This window comes from Arvicola amphibius, chromosome 7 (genome assembly GCF_903992535.2).
Source record: "Arvicola amphibius chromosome 7, mArvAmp1.2, whole genome shotgun sequence".
In the NCBI taxonomy this organism is placed as follows: Eukaryota; Metazoa; Chordata; class Mammalia; order Rodentia; family Cricetidae; genus Arvicola; species Arvicola amphibius.
The window spans coordinates 1,022,747-1,047,108 of record NC_052053.1 but is presented as its reverse complement, the minus strand read 5'-3'; the positions used below and the strand labels follow the sequence as shown (position 1 = coordinate 1,047,108).

At 35.9% G+C, this 24,362-nt stretch overlaps 2 protein-coding genes across 2 annotated transcripts; both read left to right on the top strand.

Annotated features, from left to right (window-relative positions):
* Positions 1–8,884: 8,884 nt before the first annotated feature.
* LOC119818809 (olfactory receptor 5M11-like) lies at positions 8,885–9,859 on the top strand. Its single transcript, XM_038336582.1, has one exon. It carries the CDS (start codon positions 8,885–8,887, stop codon positions 9,857–9,859), a length of 975 nt encoding a protein of 324 aa, XP_038192510.1.
* Positions 9,860–14,595: 4,736 nt separating this feature from the next.
* On the top strand, positions 14,596–15,552 carry LOC119819180 (olfactory receptor 1030). The gene has a single exon (XM_038337242.1). The coding sequence runs from the start codon at positions 14,596–14,598 to the stop codon at positions 15,550–15,552; it is 957 nt and encodes a 318-aa protein (XP_038193170.1).
* Positions 15,553–24,362: the final 8,810 nt, after the last annotated feature.

Sequence of the window (24,362 nt, the reverse complement as noted above, 5' to 3'; positions counted from 1 at the left end):
TGTCAAATGTAGCCAGTTTTGAAATGATCTAATAATAAACTCCTAGAGACAGATATTGGGATAAAAGCTGAAAAATTACAGAGGCAGAGCAGCCACTACTAGAGTTCTTACCTCTATGAAATCCTCAGATAGAATGGCTGAGATCCTGTCTCTTCCTGCCTTATATTCCTGTTTCCACTTCCCTAGTGCTAGGATTAAAGGTGGATGGCTCATAAGTACTGGGATCAAAGGCATGAGACCCCCAATTGCTGGGAACAAAGGTGTATGCCCTCACTACCTGTCCTCTAAGGTTAACTAGTAGCTAGCTCCACCCTCTGATCTTCAGGCAAGCTTTATTTGCTAGAACACAAACAAAGCATCATCACACTCAATTTGCAACATCTCCATTCCTTTATTAGAGTTATGGAAGATGTTTGTGCCTGATGATCCTGGCAGCTCTAATAAGCCAGGCTTTGGGACTCATCCTCAGTAGCCCAATTAAAAACACAGCTAACAGTGAGAAGCAGAGAAAACAAAGGCAAAAATTATTTATTCAATAAAGCCACATTTAGAAGAGTAAAAGGGTCCAGTGACAGCCCAAGCCCATCTTTGTGATCATAAGTATTAGAATAAATACAAGGCAGGAATTATGCACATGTATGAAGTCTTGGTCAAAGTGCTATGTGGTCCTGTCAATCTCCAATGTCTCAGCTCGAGTATTTCCTGCGAAATGAATTGAAAAGTTCCCAATCAATTCTAGGGGAATAAGCTCCCCTTTATTTACCACCAGATTATCTGGCTTCTCCTTTATCCAGCATGAGATTTCTAGAGTATTCCAGTGGTGGTGGTGGTGGTGGTGATCCATTGTTTCTGTAGTGTGGTAGCGAAGAGAGGAACAGAATTGTCTCTTTAGAATATCTTCATTCCCGCCATGACATGTACAGGACCCTTGCATGTTCTTTGTGAATAGCTAGCTTCCGTTGATGTTTTAACCTTATCAGTGAATCGTTTTCCTGTGCATTTGTGTAATTCTGATCTTATGATCACAGTTTACACTACTCATTGCTTGTTCTAGTTTCTTTTGTGATAAAGCCTAATGCATTGTTTTGTCTATTTACCAATTATTATATTTCTATATTGTTAGATTTACTTGAGATTTTTATCTTAAAGTATTATAATTTTCTTGCTACTTAGTTATACACATGCATATTCTCCATTTTAACTCATTTTATTTTCAAATGTTTTTAAATACCTTTTATTTTGCATATTATCAAATACATTCATTTTATTGGTTCTTTCTTTGGTCTTCAGAAGTTAGATTTCTTCATAAATGCAATAAAGTTGGTATTACATATATTATTAATTTTAGGTATTTATTGATTATTTGTTTAGAGGAACAATTTTTAACCTTAACCAAAAAAGAAAATAAGGTAATGAGCCCCTTGTTATAACTCCCAAATTGTCACACGATATCACACTGATTTAATATATTTTGATACTAAAATATGAATTTTCTCAGAAAAATGCTTCATGTAATTGAATGCATCTTATCACTATTAGAGTTTTCTCAGTGGTTAGGGATTTATCTATCTGTAGAATTATAAACCTTGATGGAGATGAAATTCCTCTGTGCTTCTGCAAACTGTTTCCCTTTTAACCACCATTGTTAGGTATATCCATATTGACTCAAATGACATGTTTTCATTGATATATTCTATGCCAAAACTAGACAGGATACATGTATCCATTCTGTTCTTAAAGTATCATTGCATATTTCCACGTTCTTGATAATATGAAAACCAAGTGACAAATTAAATTATGTAAGTCTAAATATGTTCCAGCTCTCAGTGGAAATAACATTTGAGCAAGGCCTTCTTGAGTAAAGATACTGCCACATGAGTTTTTGTGGAAAAACATTACTGCAGACACACAGTGAAGGGGATTCCGGAACAGAGAGGTTCCCTTCTAAGACCTTGAATTAGTCACAAACACTACCTAAACACCTGTTTTCACAGAGCAACACTTAATTAATCAGGGTAGAAGACTTTAAGTGGCTCCTTTCTAACTCTGGCCAAAAAACAGCAAATGACCTTGCAGGTGTAATTTTAAGAGAAGAAAAAGGGGAGATCTGTGTTAGAATGGGCTAGGATGTTATGATGAAGAGATCATGAACAAAGATGAAGGGGAAAAGTTCAAGGGGAAGGTGGAAGGGTTTTTCTTCCAGAGTGGCAAATAATTGCCTTTGAATGGAGGGGAGACAGATGTGGTACATAGAGAAGTGGCTGTTTATAAAAGATTGGGAGAAACTCATGTTAGAATGAGGTTGTTAATTTAAATTGGGCTTTTTAATTAGGTGAAGCATAGGAGGTTTCTGATTGCTGAAATTTGGTAGTAAGCCTCAGGTGGAAGAAGTGACCAAAAAAAATGGAATACATTTTGGTGACTACTTTTAGGAATATAATTTAATGTTTTAGCAAGTCAGAGGGAATGCGAGAGAAGGGCAAGGCCTGCCAGAGTCCCCTGTTCCACTGGGCTAGTTTCCCTTCAAGTAGTGAATACAAAGACTCAAGGCAAGAACCTTTTTGCTTGTTAATTGATGTCTTTCTCCAAGTCCAGACTTCAAGCATAGTGAATGAAGATACAATATTCATTCTGTTGACTTTGCAACAATACAATGCATAATATTTATTCTATAACTTAAGCTGATCAGACATTTGTGGGTAAAGCACATACATTAATGGGTGTACAACTTTATACAGTTATAATAACATATACAGTGTCATCCACTGCAATGAAGAATGTATGTTTCCTGGCTCCCCAGACCCGAATAATTACACAGAAACTATATTAATTACAACACTGTTTGTCCAGTGGATCTACCATATTCCTTGCTAGCTTTATGTCTTAAATTAAGCCACGTCTATTAATCTGTGTATTGCCATAAGGTTAGGGTGTTACCTCATTTACTACATGTCTTGTTTCCTTGGTGGTAGCCTGGTGTCTTTTCAATTCTGCAGCTCCATGGCATCTCTCTGACTTCGCCTACTTTCTCTCTCTCTCTAAATCTATGTTCAGATTTCCTACCTGGTTTTACTCTGCCAAGCCATAGGCTGAAACAGGTTTATTCAATATCCAATAAAAGCAACATATATAAAGAATGATGTCTCCCATCAGAAGAAGCTTCTCTGAATAGGATTGAGGGAAATACTAATTAATGATTGTAAGGATGCATATTTATAAGATATTTTTGGTATTATGTTTATTTATCAAATAATAGTAGTAGATTCTTCTCTAGGGCCTGACTTTTATCTGTCACAGGTTTTATCTGAGGTATTGACTCAGGTTATAGTACAATGTATGAATTCTTTCCTTTGGAGTGAGCCTTATGTTTAGGCAGAAGTTGGCTGGTTATCCCGATAACATTCATTGCAACAATAAGCATATCATGTCAGGCTGATTGTTAGCATTGGTTGCCATGCTCACCTTTGAGTCAGGCTATTCATGGCTTTCTCTCTCAGCATCCCATATAGTACCTTATGGCACTATTTAAACTAGACAATAAAAGAATGCTCCAGGTAGGTACTGACTTGACTTCTCCATGTCCTTTGACCCTAGTGTGTGATCACTTCAGAGATATGATTTTAACATCAAGTTCTAGTATATCACCAAGAGTAATGACAATAGTCTATACTGCTTAGAAAGTCAATAAGTTATCTGTGACCAACAACTTGAAGGCTTATAACTCATACCTAGAGCTAGACTTTTCCATATTTTGGAGCTAAGCTGAATGGTTATCAAACAAAACAGAATAGCATCTGGATGATTTTATCTATCAAGTAAAAACACAAGGCATTTGCCCAATCAGGATTGAAGAAGTCTGGTTCCCAGGACTCATGTCTGGGACACAACTGTCTGTAACTTGAACTCCAGGAAATCATGTACCTATGGATATCACCAAACATCTGTTCTCATGTGCACATGGTCACATGAAGACACAAATGTCTACAGATAATTAAAAGCAATAATATTTTGAAAAAAGATACTTATTTCTTCTTAATCTCAAAGGAGTTACAAGATGAATTAATAAAACAAAAAGAAATATGGAGAAGTCTTTATGATATGTTAATAGAAATGTTAATATATCAACTGTTGGGAAGAATGGAGATTCCAGGGTAAAAATGAAAGCAGCACATGGAGGGAGGTTATGGGGAGAGAGAAAAGAGAGAAGAGAAAGAAAGGGGATAAAGAGAAAGAAATAATATTATCATTGATATATGTGATTCTTTCTTATATGCAATAAATGGGGAAACTAGGGAGACCTTCTAGAATGTACTGATATATTAAACCATAATTTGCATGCCTTACTGCTTGCAAACATGAAAGACAACCCCAAAGTTCCATTTAGATCACTGTGTCAGGATGGGGGAGAAGGAAGGACATGTCTCTCTGTAAGTACATAGGCTAAGAGGTGAGTCCTTCTTGAATCTAAAACAGCTGCTGATGTTGTTCATCTTTGACACATTCAATACACTTTATGGTCCATAAGGGAGCAAATAAATTAAAGATATAGACAACAAAGAGGACCTTAAGAGAGACTTACATAGAACTACACAGAAACGGGAAAAGGACAAGATCTCCTGAGTTAATTGGGAGCATGGGTCATTTGAGATGGTGGAAAAGGAGAAGGGAAGAAGGAGCAGGAACACACAAAAATGTTTAGCTCATCTTGAAAAGTTAGGGACATTCACCTCTAGCACATGTTGTGTTTAGCACAGGTACTACTTAGGTTATGAAGTTATGGTGTTGGAAATCATGATGCCAATTAAGCTTGGAATAGCATGCTTAGGAAAAAATGTAACACAATACCAATATAAAAGAAGCTCGAAAACAATGTATGCTCCTCTTTTCATACATTCATGTATTGTAGACATATAAAAACTTATATCATATAAAAGTTGATATTATTTAGTCTGTTAAATGTTTAAATGTTACTATATGTTTTAAACATTTATACATATATTTAAATATGTATATGTGTTTGTACACATTTATTACATATTATATCTGGGAGTGTTTTCATGCTCACACACACACACACACATATAATAAAAACACATTCCCTATGTCTATTCAAGTAAAATAATTAATCTCCAAATAAGTATATACATACAAAGAGAAGAATGAAGAGTATTAAAGAACGGTTGCTGTTTCTGAAGAGGTCTTTAAAAAATTCTAATTAGATTTACTTATGTGCGTGGGTGGGAATGTATAGGTATGTACATGCCATGGGGTATGTGTTGCAATCAGTTGACAACTGAGAAACCTGTTCTCGCCTCCCACTTGGTGAGTCCCAGGGAAAAGAATCAGATCGTCAGGATTAAAAACAAGTGGTTTCACCTGCTCAGCATCTCACACTTGTACACTATTGCTATCTATTAATATAATTATTTTTATTTAAATGGAATGCCTTTTTATTGTTTACCTGAAATCATCAAATCATAGGATTTTATAATTTCTTAGAGAACAATAGAAAAAGTGACTGAGTTTGCCTAATTTATTTTTTGCATATTAAATAGACAACCAAACAAACTATGTCCTCTGCAGAGCTCAGATTAAAGATATTTTTAAATATGGAAGTGTGGAATAGAAGACAACTGAGGAAGTTAATTAGTTTCTGGATCCCCAAATGCTCCCATTAAAGCCAAGAAGTGGTCCCCGCTGTGAGGCTCATCTTCCTGTGCTTCGTTCCCTCTGCAGACTGGCTTAGTTTGGCCCCCTTCCCTCATACAAGTATAAATAGGGGAATATTTTTACAGTTTATAACGCATTCAGAGAATTCTACAGAGACCGAGAAGAGCAGTGCATGTCAGAGCCGTTCGTAGGTCTTGTGTTTTTACTCCCTCTCTGTATTCAGGTGTAAATAACTGGTTTCTAAGTAACTAATTTGTCCTGGTTTAGAGATCGCTTAGCTTTAAATTCCTAGACAAATAGGATTTTCTTTAATTATCAAATCAGTGGTAAACAGGAACCTTGGTATTTTCTGTGATTAAGAGCACACCAAAGAAGTCTAGAAAGGATGTCAACTTTGAGCAGTATAAACTGTGCTTCTAACAGCAGTTAGTATGTACTGACTATTCAGGTTTTAAGTCACCTTAACAATGATTGTTCAAGAAGAGCTAGTTATGTCTCTTCTGTTCATCTGAAACATTGTTGTGTAACTCCTCTTTTACAAGCACAGAATGGCACAGTTGTATTTTCCCCTGCTGAACTGTCTTCTAAATGCCACTCGGCAGCTTTCATGGCAGACACTGAAGTTTAGTATATTTACTGACAAGTGTCAGTCTTTCAGGGGAAACGTGATTTTGCTTCCTGGAAACATCCAGCTTGCATTTTCTTCTTCTGCCTTCATGCAATCAAAACTCATATTCTAACTGGGAGAAATTAAGATGTTCTAAAGAGACATATGCATCTCTCAATCTGGCTCTCAGAATATTGAAACAAATGACCACAAAGAAATGGGAATTTCTCCCAAGAATCTAATTCTGAGAGAAAGAAAATTTTCCCAACCTGAGGGGCACTTGTCTCTAGTAAAGGAATTCACACAGTTACTACAGCTTATTGGACTATCTTATAGGATGAGACTGAAGCCCAGACAGAGCAGATAAAAATGGGACAATTGTAGGAGGGACCACATCTTAACCAGGATTGTTCAGGTGTGCACATCCTTGACCCTCTGTTTAAACTTTTAATAGTATTTCAGAACTCCTAGAAGTGAGAACTGTGATCACATGCAGAACAATAGCTTGAAATTATTAATTGATGTGTGGTTAAAGACCATGGGAGCATTATTAGTAACACTAATCCATCTAAACAACACCTACTAATTATATGAATTTTGGGGTAAAGGAACAGAAGGCTTAGGTGATTATCAACTTTCTAAATTAAATAGTGAAGTAAGTGAGGTCACTCACTTTATGATGAAACATTATTTGTGAAAATAGTTCAATAAAAGATTTTAACTATGAGAGCTGAAAGGTGGCTCAATGGGTAAGGGGAATTTCTGACAAGATTGATGACCTGAGTTCCATCCTTAAGGTTCACATGGTGGAAGAAGAGGAAGAGTTATCCTCTGACCTTCACTTGTGTTGAAACACACATCCCCTACACATTACAAAGTGTAATTTCCTCTTTATCTAAGTATTAGTTACTGTTCTTGGAATTATTTTAAAGATAGTATGCTACAATACATAATTAGATAATTACTTATTAATTCAGTTGATATGTCATGTGCATATATATTATACACATATACATACACATATCCATGGTAGAATGCAAGTGCTGAAAATTACAGTTGGGGAATCATAGATCATCATATATGCTACACCAATATTCTATTGATGAACTAATTCGAGCTGAGTTTTGACACCAGGACTTTGTCTTTCATAGGTAAGTTCTGCAAAAATTTTCTCTTGGATTTTCTGGATATTTTTGGTTTGGATCTTGGATCATGTTCTTTTTTGATTTGATGGATTTCACTAGGGTGCTTACATTGTGTGGTTTTTTTTAACCACATATACTCCAACTATGATGCTGTCTTACCTCCTCTTTCTTCCCTTCAGTTTTCCCTTCATAAAAAAGTTGACCCTCTATTTTCAAGTCATCATTTTAAGTTTGCAAATATGAGAAAAAACCTGATACAATTTTGCATCATTTGGCTCATTTTGCATAACATGTAATATTTAGTTTAAACTACTTTTCTTCTATTTTACATGACAAAATAAAATTTCTTCATCAGTCCAATATTCTAATAATGTATTTTGAAATGGTGGGTACACTTAACTGAATATTAAGCTTTCTAAGTAAGCCCTTTGTACAAATAATGTATCCAAGTGCAGTAATATTTTTTATGGTAAATAACGCTACAAACTCTCTATGTTTTGCATTATCAATATTTAATTCTCTCTTGAAGCCTTTGATCATTTATTTTTCATAATTCAACATATATACATATTTTGGATGCATATATATATTCAGAATACGTATGGTATAATAATTAATGAGACTTAATTCCTATCCTTCAACCACTTAAAGTGTGATGTAAGTATTCTAAGGGTAAATTACATATGGGGGTTTGTGTTGGAAATAAAGAACATAAAGAGATTGGGTTATATTCTTATATGAAGGATGTGTGTAGGAAATACTTCACAAAACTCCTCTAACCTGCTTAGCCTTGCAGAATGGGCATACAGGTAAGGAAAAAATGCAGAGAGACAGGACAGATGTAGCAATGATTTATGTACAGATGTATAAATTAGAATATATATGTAGTTTGGAACAAAATGCCAACGAAATACAACATCAAATGAAGCATGGACTTAGTAAGAATGCTAAAAAGGACATAATACAATCTATTTCAGATGGTAATTTTTAGAAAAACATTTTCAACTGTCATTAAAATTTTCTTTTAAATTATTTATTTACAGAAATTATCTCTTTAATTTTTGAGATTATAATATAATTATACCATTTCCCTCTTCCTTTTCTTCCTCAATAACATTCTCATGCATCCCTCATTGCTCTGTTGCAAATTCATGGACTCTTTTATTATTAGTTGATGCGACACACATATGTATGGGCATGCATATGTGGATGCATGTATATGTGTCTACTCTGTGTGCGTCTCTGTGTGTTTTGCTACATACATAAGTATAACTTCCTCAGTCTGTAACACAATGTTGTATGTATGATTCCAGGGCTCAAGATTTGGTCACAGATAACCAATTGATGTGCTCTACTGAGGATAAAGACAATTTCTCTCTTTCTAGCATTCCATAGATACTCATAGTTCTAAGAACAGGGTTGGAAACTCCTGGACATGAGCCCAAAACCCAGCTCTCAGGAAATGGCCCTCACAAACAGCACTGACATTACAGAATTCATTTTGCTGGGACTCACAGACCGCCCAGAAATCCAGCCTCTCCTCTTTGTGCTTTTTCTGCTTGTTTACCTTGTCACTGTCTCGGGTAACATGGGCCTGGTGGCCCTGATCAGCCTGGATTCCCGCCTTCACACACCCATGTACTTCTTCCTCAGTAACCTGGCATTTGTGGATCTGTGTTACACCTCAACGGCCACCCCACAGATGCTGACTAATTTCTTATCAGACAAGAAGACGATTTCCTTCGTTGGCTGCTTTATCCAGTGCTACCTTTTCATCGCCCTTCTCCTCACAGAGTTTTACGTGCTGGCGGCCATGGCCTATGACCGCTATGTGGCCATATGCAATCCTCTGCATTACAGTGTGAAAATGTCCAGACGAGTCTGCATTTCCTTGGCCATATGCCCTTACGTCTATGGCTTCTCAGATGGGTTGTTCCAAGCCATCCTGACCTTCAGTATGACCTTCTGTAAATCCAATGTTATCAACCACTTCTACTGCGCTGATCCCCCACTCATTAAGCTGTCTTGCTCGGATACTTATTTAAAAGAACATGCCATGTTAATATCGGCTGGTTTCAACCTCTCCAGTTCCCTCACAATCATTCTGGTGTCTTATATTTTCATTATTGCTGCCATCCTAAGGATCAAATCAGCTGAAGGAAGGCACAAGGCATTCTCTACCTGTGGTTCCCACATGGTGGCTGTCACATTATTTTATGGGACTCTCTTCTGCATGTATGTAAGACCACCCACTGACAAGACTGTTGAGGAATCCAAAATAATCGCTGTCTTCTACACCTTTGTAAGTCCAATGCTGAATCCCTTGATCTACAGCCTGAGGAATAAAGATGTAAAGCAGGCCTTGAAAAAAATTTTCAGACAAAAAGTTATCAGGACAGCAATGATGCCTCAATTTTTCAATAAGCTGAAACTATAGTTTTGTCATGAATAAAGTTGTATTTAGATGAGTTTTTAATATTCTCTGTGGCCATAATTTTGGTGTTCCAGCTAAAAGTTATGTGTTTTGAGATAAATCACCTGACTTTATATGCTGTCCTGTTTTGCACTCTGTATTTGATGCATCATTGATAGTCAATGTTTATAGTCAGTTTGATTAGGTTGAAGATCACTTAGGGGACACATCTCTTCCTCTGCCTGTGGAGGTACTTCTACAGTGGTTAACCTGGGGTAAAATATTCATGTTGAAAACTCACAACATCATCCCCTTTCTGGAGACATAGGCTGAATATAAAAGAGCACAGAAGAAGGCGCAGTCACAGCCACTCAGCTCATGCCTTTTGAGTGTGAAGACGCTGTGACTGAACCACCTCTTTCCTGCCTCTCTGTTTTCCTTTCACGATAACTATACATCTTCTTAAACTATTTTTTATTGATTTTTATTGAGCTGTACATTTTTCTATGCTCCCCTAACTGCCTCTCCCCTCCCCTTCAATCCTCTCCCAAGGTCCCCATGCTCCTAAATTACTCAGGAGATCTTGTCATCTTAAACAATGAGCCCGATTAAATTCCTCTTAAGTAGTTCCTGTCAGACATTTTCTCTCAGCAAAAACACATCAGCTGACACAACCTAGTAACACAGATATCCCTTCACTGTAGCCGATGGAATGGTGAATCATGATCCACCTCATATCTGCCTGTTCAAATCCACATCAGATTTGGATAAGTACTATTCTAAGAGTAAACTTCTCAGTGCAATGCAAAGTGGTCTGCCTGCATCCCCTATGGGCACTTGTGGCTTACAACTGTTAACAGGATAAACATGCTCTCAGTTCCTTCCACCGATGACAGACCCATCAGGCTTCCTGATGAAGGACAGTTAAGAAACAACGGTACAGCTGTACTCCCCCACTTCTTATTAGCGAAAATGAGGAAATGGATCATGATGGTGCTTCTCCGTTTCTTACTGATGTGCTTGAGAAGGAGTCACAAGCAGCATGAACCTGATGGAGTAGGCTTTTGCAGATGTAAGACTGCTGGTCCAGGTCAGCCTACTTCCTACTAAGATTACGGCCTGGCACATCACTTCCACTTTCATCTTCTGACAGTTCAGAGAAGGTTAACTGCAGAGTAAAGATCAAGTCAGAAAGGAGAGACAGGGAAACTAAGGCAGCAGTAAGCCATGGCAGCAGTAATCCCCTTGCGTTGAGTGGTCCTTTTCTTCCCAATTACACTCAGGATAGAAAGTTTGCTTTATTTTTAGTAACACATGGCCTTGAGGATTTTTCTGTAAGCAAAGAAATTTCTTTGGCAGCACAAAAATCTCAAAACTTTAGTTCCAGGACAGGCTCTAAAAAAGTTGCAGAGAGACCCTGTCTCGAAAAACCAATAAAAGAAAAAAGAAAAAAAAAAAAGAAAAAAAAATCTCAAAACTTCAGGATCAGTGTTAAGAGGATGAATTTGAGGAGCAATATAGATCAGCTCACATGCTGAATATGTTGCAAGCTCCATTAAAATAGGATAAACACACATATTGATATATTTGCCTCCAGTTACATACTAAGCAATTATATCCCCAAATCATTGCATACTTTGTTGTTATTATTTATTTAAAATCACCTTGGCTACTTAATAATTTATATAGACCCATAAAAATATCTAAGGAAAAAGATAATTTGTTACAATTTTTATTTTTATTATTAAATATAAATGTTTAAATTGAAATATTATTATATATATTATATAATATAATATAATTATAGTATATTATAAATGTAATATATAACATATAATAAATATATAACACATATTATTTAAAAATTTTATATTTGATTATTACATCAAATATATTTAAATATTAAAATCTCAACTTTTTAAGGTAAGAATATAAATTCAAGTCAGTATTAAAACAGAATTCAGGACTACAAGGCCATGAGACGTCTTATGTCACATTGCTATTTCCATATTTGTTGCAAGGCTATGTGGTAGGAACATTTAAATGTTTGCTTCTGCTTTTGTCCTGACGATTAATTAGTCTCTCTTAGTGACTGTAGTATGTTTATTTATTTTATAGATTTTTTAATATTTTCATTTTTCACTTGTAAGAAAAATTGTCCCTATTCTATTAAATTTATTAGTCTCATTTCTTATTTTTTCCCTGTTGACCTTACTTATCCTGGGACAACAACTTTGTGAAGGGCTGAGTAGGTGCCTATCCTTGCTCCCCATTATTAGTGACACTTATCTCACACATATCTAGTGAAAGAATTGCCTATACCTTTGCAGTTTTCATTGTTCATTTTTATTGTTCACAGTATATTATACTAATAAGTTCATTGTCATATAAGTAATTACTATATATTGAGTATAATCTACATCAACCCTGTACTCTCCCCCTTTGTTGTCCTTCATTCTGATTATTATCATCTATTGGTCATCTTCAGATGCCACCATTCATCAAAGTAATGTAGCTTTGAGTTCTCTCTCTCTCTCTCTCTCTCTCTCTCTCTCTCTCTCTCTCTCTCGTCTGTCTCTCTCTCTCTTCTTTTTCTTTTTTATTGTTTGTTTTTTGAGGCAGGGTTTCTCTGTGTAACAGCCCTAACTGTCTCATAGCTAGCTCTGTAGACCAGGCTGGCCTTGAACTCACAGAGATCTACCTGCTTCTGCTCCCAAATGCTGGGATTAATGGTGTGTGCCACCACCGCTTAGGTAGGTTTCAGTTCTCAATACAACACTAAACTTCTATATCTGTGGTTATTCTTATTTTCTTTTTTAGTTAATGAAGAATTTGTTGATGTAGTTTGGTTTCCTGACTTCTGTCAAATCTGAATGGTGTAAAACCTTATTTATTGATAAACTTGATGTCCTTATCTCTTGCTGAAAATTCTTAATATATTTGACAGATGTCTATACTGTATAAATTTGCTTTCTAATAATTTTATCAAGTTTAATTACATAATTTTTTCTGGGCTGAAATCACTAAAATAAGAAAACTATTAGAAAGTATTTATTTTATATTTTTTGTGACCTGACTACTCATTTTTTCATCGTTGCAAGGGGTTGTACAGTGCATAGTTCTGGCTTTGAAAGGATCATAGAAAAAACAAATTCCATGAATTATGTCAAGACATTATACTGTTACTAATTGTTCTAGCCATTTTCTTGCAACAATACTGAATTCTAATGAAAAAAATCCTCTGAGGATCAATTCATAATCAAGCAAAACATGTATCTCAGGATGGTTAAAAGATGATGCAATCCCATTGCTCAAATCCCAAGGTTCAAGTGATTTCACGTCTAAACCAATTACTGTGTTTTCTTTAATTATTACTTTGGGGTCTGATGAAAATTAGTTTAAGGATAAACACTGACAATTACAAATAGAGCATAAATCATTTTCAGCAGCCCCTTGGCTGGGCCTTACGTGTTTCTTGGAGAATTTTACCTGAGTTCAGGTAGGAATGAAAATCATGACTTTTGTATTCCAACTTTTTTGTTTCAGTTTAGATATTCATCATGAGGAATTAAATGTTAACAAAGTCCTCTTGAATATCAGTATAGGGTTTTATCTCACGGAAAGTATAATCTTGTAATTATAAAAAAATGATATTATGTTTTTTGTACTAAGAATAACTCTAACTCCTTTCATTCATGTTTGCTTTACTGTAACAAAGACAGTTGAACATTTTCTCCATGTGGTTAAAGCATTTAAATTCAAATTTTTGACCTACTACACTACCAGAACAGAGTTGCCAAAATTAAATATTTCATTTCGGAAAAATAATGAGAGAATAAATTGATAAGAAGATGAAAATGTGACTTAATTATTAGTGATTTAAAATTCCTTTATCTATGTCATACGGACTGCTCTGTGTAAAATTCTTTATTTTGTAACTCACATATATCTTTGTTATTCCAAGTAACTTCATACTTTTTTATTTCCACAAAAATGCTACATTCTAAAACTTTAATATTATAGCCAGTCTTTGGGAAAAATTTTCTAATTTTTTTTTTAAAAGGAGACCATTGTTTCACAACAAACTGTGATGTGAATTTGGAAGTTCATCCCCATTTGGACTATCATTGCATCATGACTCCCTCCCTTATCCCAAGGAAACTGAATAATACAGAGTCCTTTCTGGGTAGAAATGAACTGCACCTTTGCTTTTAGCTAAATGCAGCTGTGTTCGATCTTCAATATTATGAGCCCTCATGATTATGAGCCCTGGCTGGGAAGATAACTCAGTGCATAGAGCACCTGCCTTTATCCGTTCAGCATCCATGCATTCCCTAGAACCTATTCAAACTGATTGTGGTAATATGTGTCTGTAATCTCAGTTTCCCTATATTGATAAGGTCATTTAGTAACAAGAGATGCTAAAAGTCTGCCCCAACCGAGCGAGAAGGAAGAACCAACCCCTGTGCTTGTACTGACCGACCTCCTTGTGCACATTGTAGAGTGCACATACCACTCATGCACTTGGGAGTGCATGTACGCATGCACACACACACACACACACACACACACACACACACCAAAGAAAGATTTTTTTTTTCTTTAAGGCTTTGAACACCCAGTGTAGTAGCTCTGACATTCTAAGACCTTTGTAACAGTTTTTAGGGTAAATAATAAGAGGGAGGTAGGGAAATAGGAGAAAAAAGACAAAATATCTAACCAGTATCTCATTTACACTTCTCTAATCCATCTAAGTGATCATGCTGGCACCTAAGAAAATGGTCAAAGGCAATTACTCCCTGGTGACTGAATTTGTTCTCTTGGGATTAACAGACCGTCCAGAGCTCCAGCCTATCCTTTTTGTGCTCTTCTTGGCGATCTATCTGATCACTGTTGGAGGGAATCTTGGCATGATCGTGTTGATCAGGGTAAATTCACGCCTGCATACTCCTATGTACTACTTTCTTGCCAGCTTGTCCTGCCTGGATCTGTGCTATTCTACCAACGTGACTCCCAAGATGCTGGTGAACTTCTTATCAGAGAAGAAAACCATTTCTTATGCTGCCTGTTTAGTTCAGTGTTATTTTTTCATTGCTATGGTTATTACTGAATATTATATGCTAGCTGTGATGGCCTACGACAGGTACATGGCCATCTGTAACCCTTTGCTTTACAGCAGCAAGATGTCCAAAGGGGTTTGTGTGCGTCTGATTGCTGGTCCTTATATCTATGGCTTTCTTAGTGGCCTCATGGAAACCATGTGGACATATCGCTTGACCTTCTGTGGCTCCAATATCATCAACCACTTCTACTGTGCTGACCCTCCTCTCATCAGACTTTCCTGCTCTGACACTTTCATTAAGGAAACATCTATGTTCGTGGTAGCAGGATTTAACCTCTCCAATTCCCTGCTTATAATCCTCATTTCCTACCTGTTCATTCTCATTGCCATTCTGAGGATGCATTCTGCTGAAGGGAGGCGCAAAGCCTTTTCCACCTGTGGGTCTCATCTGGTGGCAGTGACTGTGTTTTATGGGACTCTGTTCTGCATGTATGTTAGACCTCCCACAGACAAGTCGGTCGAACAATCCAAAATCATTGCTGTGTTCTATACTTTTGTAAGCCCCATGTTGAACCCCATCATATACAGTCTGAGGAATAAGGATGTGAAACATGCTTTTTGGAAGCTGGTCAAAAGAAATGTGCTTTCAAAGTAAAATCAGTTTACCTTTATATATCAAGTAAAGTTTCTGTTTATGAGAATGACATCTAAGTTTATTGCAGAAATTTAGTTTTATAGAGAGGTTGGAAAGCTATATTGTTTTTTTTTTTTTTTTTTTTTTTTGGTTTTTCGAAACAGGGTTTCTCTGCAGCTTTAGAGCCTGTCCTGGAGCTAGCTCTTGTAGACCAGGCTGGTCTTGAACTCACAGAGATCCGCCTGCCTCTGCCTCCCGAGTGCAGGGATTAAAGGCATGCGCCACCATCGCCCGGCTGGAAAGCTATATTCTTACAACAAAATGTGTAATACACAGGTTCTAAAGATGAGCAGTTTACAAGCTATGTGAAAGTGCAATATATGTATAAACGTAGGAAGTTTTATTCTCCTGTTTTGCCAGGTAATATTCATGATTTTATATATTACATTTACGTTATAAAAGTTATGTATTTTTGCAGTAAAATATCCAATCTTAAAACAAATGTCAAAGTAAACGAGTGAGCTATTTGTGTCCTCCATCTCCATCTTCTGGTAGCAATCCCAGAATGACTCTTTGTAGCTTTTATAAAAAGGATGCATATGCCCCAAACAAACGTGTAATTATGTTTGTACACATAGGCACAGCACTGACAAAAAACAGACTGAAGGGCAGAGCTGGAACCACACAGGAGTTCCATCAGGAAGTGTGCTGGTGATGCCTACTTGTTACCTTCAGTTTCAACACCTGACATTCACTTCCTTCTTTCTACTTGTAAGAATCACTTTCAAAACAAATAGAAAACAACCCCCCCAAAACAACAACAACAAAAACAAACAAAATAACAACAAAAGAAACCCTTTCAGCAAAATACACTTCTCTGCCCAAGTAGCACCCCAGTACTTCCATATAGTTCTGTCTTTAGATATTAGCTCATTTCTTTAAAGATTTGTCTTATTTGTCTTATTTAAAGATTTGTTTATTTTATACTTACATGTTCTCTCTCTCTCTCTCTCTCTCTCTCTCTCTCTCTCTCTCTCTCTCTCTCTCTCTCTCTCTCTCTCTCTCCCCTCCGTCCCTCCCTCCGTCCCTCCATCCCTCTGTCCCTCCCTCCCTCTTTCTGTGTGTGTCTGTGGGGTGTGTGTGTGTGAGTGAGTGTGTGTCTGTGTGCCACATGTCTGCCTTTGAGAGCAGAAGAGTTTATCAAATCCCTAGGAACTACAGGCAGCTGTGAGCTGCCATGTGGGTTCTTCTGGGAATCAAACTGAGTCCTCTGTAAGAGCAACCAGTGCTCTTAACTGGTGTGCCATCTCTCCAAACCCAGAGATTTACTTATTTTGAAATTATAATTTAATTAAAACATTTCTCTCTTCCCTTTGCTCTCTCTATTGTAGAGGAACACACACACACACAATGCTGTGAAGGCTAGAAGAGAACATTAGATTTTTCTTTATCTAGAGATACAGTTGGTTGTTAGTCACCTTGTAAGTGCTGAGAACTTACCTCAGGTCCCCTGCAAGACCAATATGTGATTTTATCTGGTGAGTCATCTTTTCAGATCCTATATATTGTCTTCAGACAGGCAAAAAGGGGTTTACACCAAGAATTATAGGCACCTTGTGTCCTTATGACATTTTTTGGTTGATCTAACCAGTAACATATCACACTTCTTGAGCCAAGTATCTTTCACACTTTTACTTGTTTCTTCTTTATTAATCCACCTTTTGCAGGCTGCACAAAGTATCTGATGTCTGCCCCATAGTTGAAATATTATCCACTCGTGTTCCGTGCTACGAATACAATGACTTGTAATTTTAGAATGAAATTTCTTCCTTTAAAAAAAACGAAGTATAATTTTTTTAAGCATTTCATGCTAAAGAAATCAATTTTATGATGTATTTTTGATAACTTTTCTCATCTATTGTCTGAGCAAAGAAAACCAGTGTTAGTAAGCATCTTCATAAGGGATGCATTGCTCCTAGTGTTAAGAGGTTTGTGAAGAGTCTTCGGGTAGTTTATTTTTGTAAAGATTGTAGCCTTATAATAAAAATTAAAATGGCAACACAACTTTCTGGGAGCTATTATCCAAGACTGTTGAAGTGCTTATGCAGTCAAAGAAGTGTCAGTTTCTTCTCAGTACACTGAAGCCAACTCTATGACTAAGACACAAGCTTCTTATGCTTCACCACCCAGCAGGATTGGTAGCCTTGATTCGGAGCTGCCTTTGCTGATTTGGATATAAATACAATGCCCTTATTCCTCTCAACAGCATTCCTTTTAAAGGTTGGTTTATACCCAAGAGTTTATTTCGGTTCAATGTTACTCAAAAAATGACATTTTTAGATTATCATTTCTATATTAAGTTACACAATTATTTATCTTCAACGATATAATTTAAATATTTTTACTTTGAATGTAATATTGTTTATATATTCTTCTAAAACACATACATTTTAAATATTTGCTAGTTTGTTGTGTTCCCCTTAAAAATGTATACACATGGTGATCTCAACAGGTCTTTTACTTAGTAAAACCAGTCCCTTTATTATTCATATTTTCTCAGAACCCAGAGTCTATGCATGCCTCTATACTGGCATTGTAAAGGCCCAAATAAAGGTTCACTAATTATGATATATATATCGAATTTTAAACTTAACATAATTTTTATGTCAGATAATTTCATGGAACTAATGTATGTGCAAAAACAGTTGAACATATTCATACATGTGCACATGAAGATGAAAAACAGCATCCATTTAAAAATTCATTACATCTATTTATTTGTGTTGGGGGGCAACTTGCAATAGTTGGCTTATTCTTAATAGTCCCGTTGAATCGCTCACCTATTCATTTGCCTTCCAAGTGATTCACATGAATCTCTCATCTATTGCCAATATGTGTTTTGCAGAATGAATTATGAAATATCATCATTGTTTTCTTTAGAGCCAGTAGTGGAGAGAATCATTGTTTTGCCACCTTGTGGTTTCACAGAACAAACACAATGGATTATAACACAGACCATGTCATCCTGGAGTGTAGGGGAGTGTAGAGAAGCTGAGGAGGATAGAGAAGTCCCAGGGACATACTTTATCACATACAGGGTTCCTTCTGCTCTGTAGGCCAAAATCATACTGGTTGTTTAATCCTACTGAACAAATATTAGAAAATAATGTAATCTTAATGAAGGGATCGTTACCAAAATTGTTTTATGTATTTTGTCATTTATGAGCTGCCAAATAAGCAGAAAGGAAAAGAGTATCATCATTACAAAACCAAATGTGATGTTTAATTTTATGTTTAGATTGGGTTAACTGAGGAGGGAAAACCAACTCTAAATATGCATAGAACCATTCCCTGGGCTGGGATCCCAGACTAAAAGAAAGGAGAAAGTGGCCTGAGCATCAGCCTTGATTGTGCTGTTTCCAGCTGCATCAAACTCCTGGTGCCCATGCCTTGCTGCATAGCATCTGCGAAAGTAAAAGCCAGAGTGAACTGCATGCCCTGCAACATTAAGTCAAAATAAGAGACTTTTGGTATATTTCTTGGGAATAGATCACAACAGCAAGAGTGTAACAGGTACACTATCTTTAGCAGTGGGCAGAATCTACACAGTGGTTTTCTCATGTGTGAAACAAGAATAACAAAAAAAACTGAAAAAATTTTATTTCATGAATAAAGACAGAAAAATATGAGTCCTTCTACTATTGTTCTTTATTTTTGAAAATTTTCATAATGTGTACAACCACATATGATCATTTCTAAATCTATTTTCCAGCTCTAATTCCTTCCATGTTTTATGAAAAATATACTCCCTTCCATCTTCACGTATTTTGATTAGTAGTTCAGTTTGAGATGCCCGTATGTGCATAGGTGTGAGAGATCCCGTGGAGCATGAGAATCCTGCAAATTGTGATACCCTCCATTAAGAAACGTTTTTTTTTTTTTTTTCTTTGCACCGATTCTCACTCCTCTGACTCTTTAACTGGACTCTGGAAGCACAGTCCAGTGCTCTGATGCAGGTCTCTGCCTCTGTTTCCATCAGTTGTGATGAAGATTCTATGGTGACATTTAAGATATTCATTAGTCTGACTACAGGGCAAGGCAGGCTCAGGGTTCTATTGCTTAGGGTCTTCACTTGGGTCATGACTAAGGTAGAATGAGATAAAAAGGGCATGGAATATTACATGTACATATTTTCTTTTGACTTATTTGGCATAAATGAGAAATCACAAACATATCTTAATCTAAGCAATAATAAGAGGATAATTTTTTGAGATTATTTTTTTCAGATATGACCGAGGTTAAAGACTTACGTAGAGGGAGAAGATTTTGTTTCCAGGAAGGGAAACAATGACTACAGGCTATCAACTACTTCCTTCTAGCGTCTGAAGCCCCCATCCTAAATATGCTTCCATTTTTATTCTTTTCCAAGATCTCTACTTCTTTGCTTCCACTAAGTTTTCAAGGAAGTCCCAATAACTTAAGCTTAATATTTCCATACATTAATGGACATAGATATCTGCATTGTTTTAGCTGGAACTTTCAAGGAGTCTATGACCATATGTATTATTAGACTTTAAATGTGGGACCCTAGAAGCATAGCTTAGAGCAGTCATTCTCAACCTTCCTAAAGCTATGGCTCAATAATTCAGTTCCCCATGCTGTGATGACATCCAACCGTAAAATTATTTTCGTTGCCACTTCATAACTGATAACTGGGATTTTTGCTACTATTATGAATGTAGGTATCTGATATGCCAATGGTCTTAGGTGAACCTGTGGAAGGGTCACTCAGCCCCCAAATGGGTCACAACCAAATGACTGAGAACCACTGACTTAGAAAATCAGAAATACTCAGTGGGGAAAACACTTTGTTTGCTTGTTTTATCTAGAGGTAAATATGCAATGTTTTTATTTATTTCAGTGGATATTTACTATGAAATGGAATGACCTAACATAGTCCTATAGACTTTTCTTTTCTATCCAGTGCATCTAATAACTTTTGCAATAGAAAAGAAATATATATAGTTTAGTTCCTTTGTGTAAATGGTTTGAAGATGGATATAAGACCTTTAATGAGTATTTGTTAATATTAATCCTGAAAAAAGTGTTAAGTATGCTTATTATGAAATTAAGCTACTTTAATAGACATATATATCAAGAACAAATAACCTCTGTGAAATTCAATGATGATAAAACATATATAATAGCTTAGAAAAACAATGAATTAAAGAAGTTTTCTCAATTTAACATGAGGAATTGAATTTGTTTCAAATTTTTTCAGTTTCATTCCCTTGTTCTTACATTTTTCTAAACACTTAGGAGAATAAAATAAGCAAACAAAACCAAAAAGCTAAAATTTCCTCACATCTGTAATTCTGAAAGAAACATGTGTTCCTTGCATTAATGCTGGTTGTTTGATGATACAATGCCAGCCCATACAGGGCAGTGGTCATAAAGTCCTAACCAAGAAGATGAAATCCCTGAAGAGATGATTTGGTTCTTCAAAATCCCCAGGTTAAAGCTACCTGAGTTGTCTTCTGGGACTTTTAATTGGAGGGATTAATGACTTCAGTTTTTTCTTCTTTTAATGTTGTAGTGAAAAGAACTCTACCTTATAAATATAAGCAAACATATTCCTCAGTTTTTGAAGACTCATTTGTTTTTCCTATTTCTACAGTATTTTACAGGTAAATTGTTAGAAAATAGTCAAAGTGCTACTTTATGAGTTGTTGCTGTTATTTTGTTTTTCATGTAACACAATGATTTATCCACAGAAGTAATATACAGCTAAATAATTACTATATAATCATGTTTATTTATGCTTATCTATGCGTATGTATATTACGGAGGCTAAAGATCTGAGACAGTGCATTATAAATATTAAACAAACAATCACATGCTAAGGAGAAGATTGTGAGTTCAAGGCCAGCCTGCATTATATAGGGAGACCATTTCTAAAAAGAAAGCAAACAAATGACAAAAAACAATGCTGCAATAAAATTTTTATCTATCTATCTATCTATCTATCTATCTATCTATCTATCTATCTATCATCTACCTATCTATCTATCTATCTATCTATCTATCTATCTATCTATCTATCTATCTATCTATCTAGCTAGCTATCTAGCTATCTCTCTCTCTCTATCATCTATCTATCTATCATCTATCTATCTATCATCTATCTATCATCTATCTATCTCTATCTCTATATCTATATCTGTCTTTCTAATCTCTTTCTCACTCTCAGAGCTTGAGAAAAAGAGAGGAGAGAGAAAGAGAGAAAGAGAAAGAGAGAGAGAGAGAGAGAGAGAGAGAGAGAGAGAAAACAAAACTCCCTGTAAGGATTTTATGTACTTACTTCCAGATCTTCAAATATTTTGTAAAGTGTTAAAGCCCCCCTCCCCGAAACAAGTTAAGACAAGGAAATTAAATTCTTATAAATTTGATAAAAACTATATAGACACTATGTATCACATTTATGACTTTGGCAAAATGTTTGTTGTGTTCCTAAAATGAGTTTGTGAGTTTGAGTTTGTGAGATGAATGGAGAATTGTGGCTGCTGCACACATTTAGAGCAGAGTGGTGTTTAAAGGTTTGGGCAGTCTCAAAACACAGTGACACACCTTTGTGAAATCATTCCACTTTTCAAACTTCATAAACAGACATGCACGCACAGTGAAACAATTTAAACCTGTACATTGTGTGTCTGCACATGTGGAAACATGTATATTTACAAGTGCCATGTGTGTGCATACATACACTATACAATGCCCAGGTAAGTTTTCAGAATAATTGGCAAGGATAGAGGGGAAAACTTAGTATCATAAAGATGATGGTTTCATTATGTAGACACTACTTAGTTTTAAAATGTCAAAGTGTACTCAAACAAAAATGTGCCTGGAGGCAAGATTAGGAACTAGGAATAGATAAATAGCACAGATTCTATGGAAATGATTAGAGTAGGTTGCAGAAGTCATTTCAGAGAAAAAAAGAAGTTAGAAATAAGAAATAGGAAAGAAATAGTTATAAGAGGAAATAAGAAGATTGATGAACCTGGGTATTTATTGTTAAATAACAGCAAGTGAAGAGTCTCTGAAGTTCATGCATAGGTGGGGATTTAAAGAATAAATGTTGCGGGCGGTGGTGGCGCACGCCTTTAATCCCAGCACTCGGGAGGCAGAGGCAGGCGGATCTCTGTGAGTTCGAGGCCAGCCTGGTCTACAAGAGCTAGTTCCAGGACAGGCTCTAAAAAAAGCTGCAGAGAAACCCTGTCTCGAAAAACCCCCCAAAAAAGAATAAATGTTTCCAGTATTTCAGTTTAAACACTTATTCTTTTTGCATCAAATAAACACACACATGCATGCACACATATATATGTACACACATACACTCAAGATACACATCTTTCACCTGTTTTCCATCATTATTCTGTATATCTGTATTGGGGGACATTTTGTATTTCTCTGCTCCCTAAAGAGTCTCCCTTGGCCTTATAGTAGAGGGGATGAGTCAGGACCATGATTCCATTACAGCCAAAGAAAGGTAGGAAGATATCTTAACCTGTGTCACAGAGGAGTGGATTAAAATTTTGTACCAAGCTTCATCCTTTTAGTAGGATCTAAGTAGTAAATCTAGATTGGGAATAAATAAACACAGAGAATTGCCATTTGATTTTCTGTTTGCTTATTTTCTATTTTGCTTGTTTTAATTTTGTCTTCTTTTACCTAGAAGTTATTCTTTAAGAACAGCTTTTACTTTGTTAAGCAAGTTGTGCACGACTATGGGGTGAAATTGAATGCTTAGCCCAAACCCTGAAATTCCAGTCTGTGATTTGAATAATTGCTAGACATCTGTGTTTCCAGCTGTAGACAATCATCCTAAACTAAATCACATTTATATCCTAATCCAGATCTTATATTTGAATAATTAGCCTGTACGTTTGTTGAATTGACTGAAAAGTGTTATAAAGCTTTCCAAAACCATTAATATAAGATTTATAATTAATTGTTTATTTTAAAAAGCATTCTTCTCTAATAGAAAATATAGCAAACTGACCTTTTATACTTTATAAAAACTTAACATGATTTAAGTTATTATTTGGAACCTTTATACACACAACATAAAAAATTTATATGTCTTGGTCTAGATCATTGCTATCAGACAATGTCTTTCTGTCATTCATACTTTGAGTAAAATTATCTGGAAAATTAAATTTCATAAATGGCTAGATTCATTTGTCTATTTACAATGAGTGGAAAAATCTTGCAGCTAGAAACTGATATAAATTTAAAACTTAAATATAAAGTACAGCAATAGAGTTAGGTAAGAATTATAACTTTCATTAAGAATGTATATCTAGAGACAAATAAAAACAATTAAGAGATTAGGCTATCAAATAAGTTGAGACTCAGTAGTCAATGTATGTCTAAAACAATTTGGAGTCTACTGAGATAGAAAAAAATAGGTGATCGAGAAAGAGAAGGAAAAATGCAAAAGGATAATGAAGACATTTTTTTCTCATTTTTTTATTAAATATTTCCATCTCTTCCCCTCCTCCTCCCCCTTCCCTCCCCTCCCTTCCACCCATACCCCCACTCCACCCCTCTCCAAAGACAAAGAGCCATCAGGGTTCCCTTCACTATGTTTTTTTTTTCTTTTTTCTTTTTTTGGTTTTTCGAGACAGGGTTTCTCTGTAGCTTTTTTAAAGCCTGTCCTGGAACTAGCTCTTGTAGACCAGGCTGGCCTCGAACTCACAGAGATCCGCCTGCCTCTGCCTCCCGAGTGCTGGGAGAAGCTATATAAGAAGGTGAACCCAAAGAAAAACATA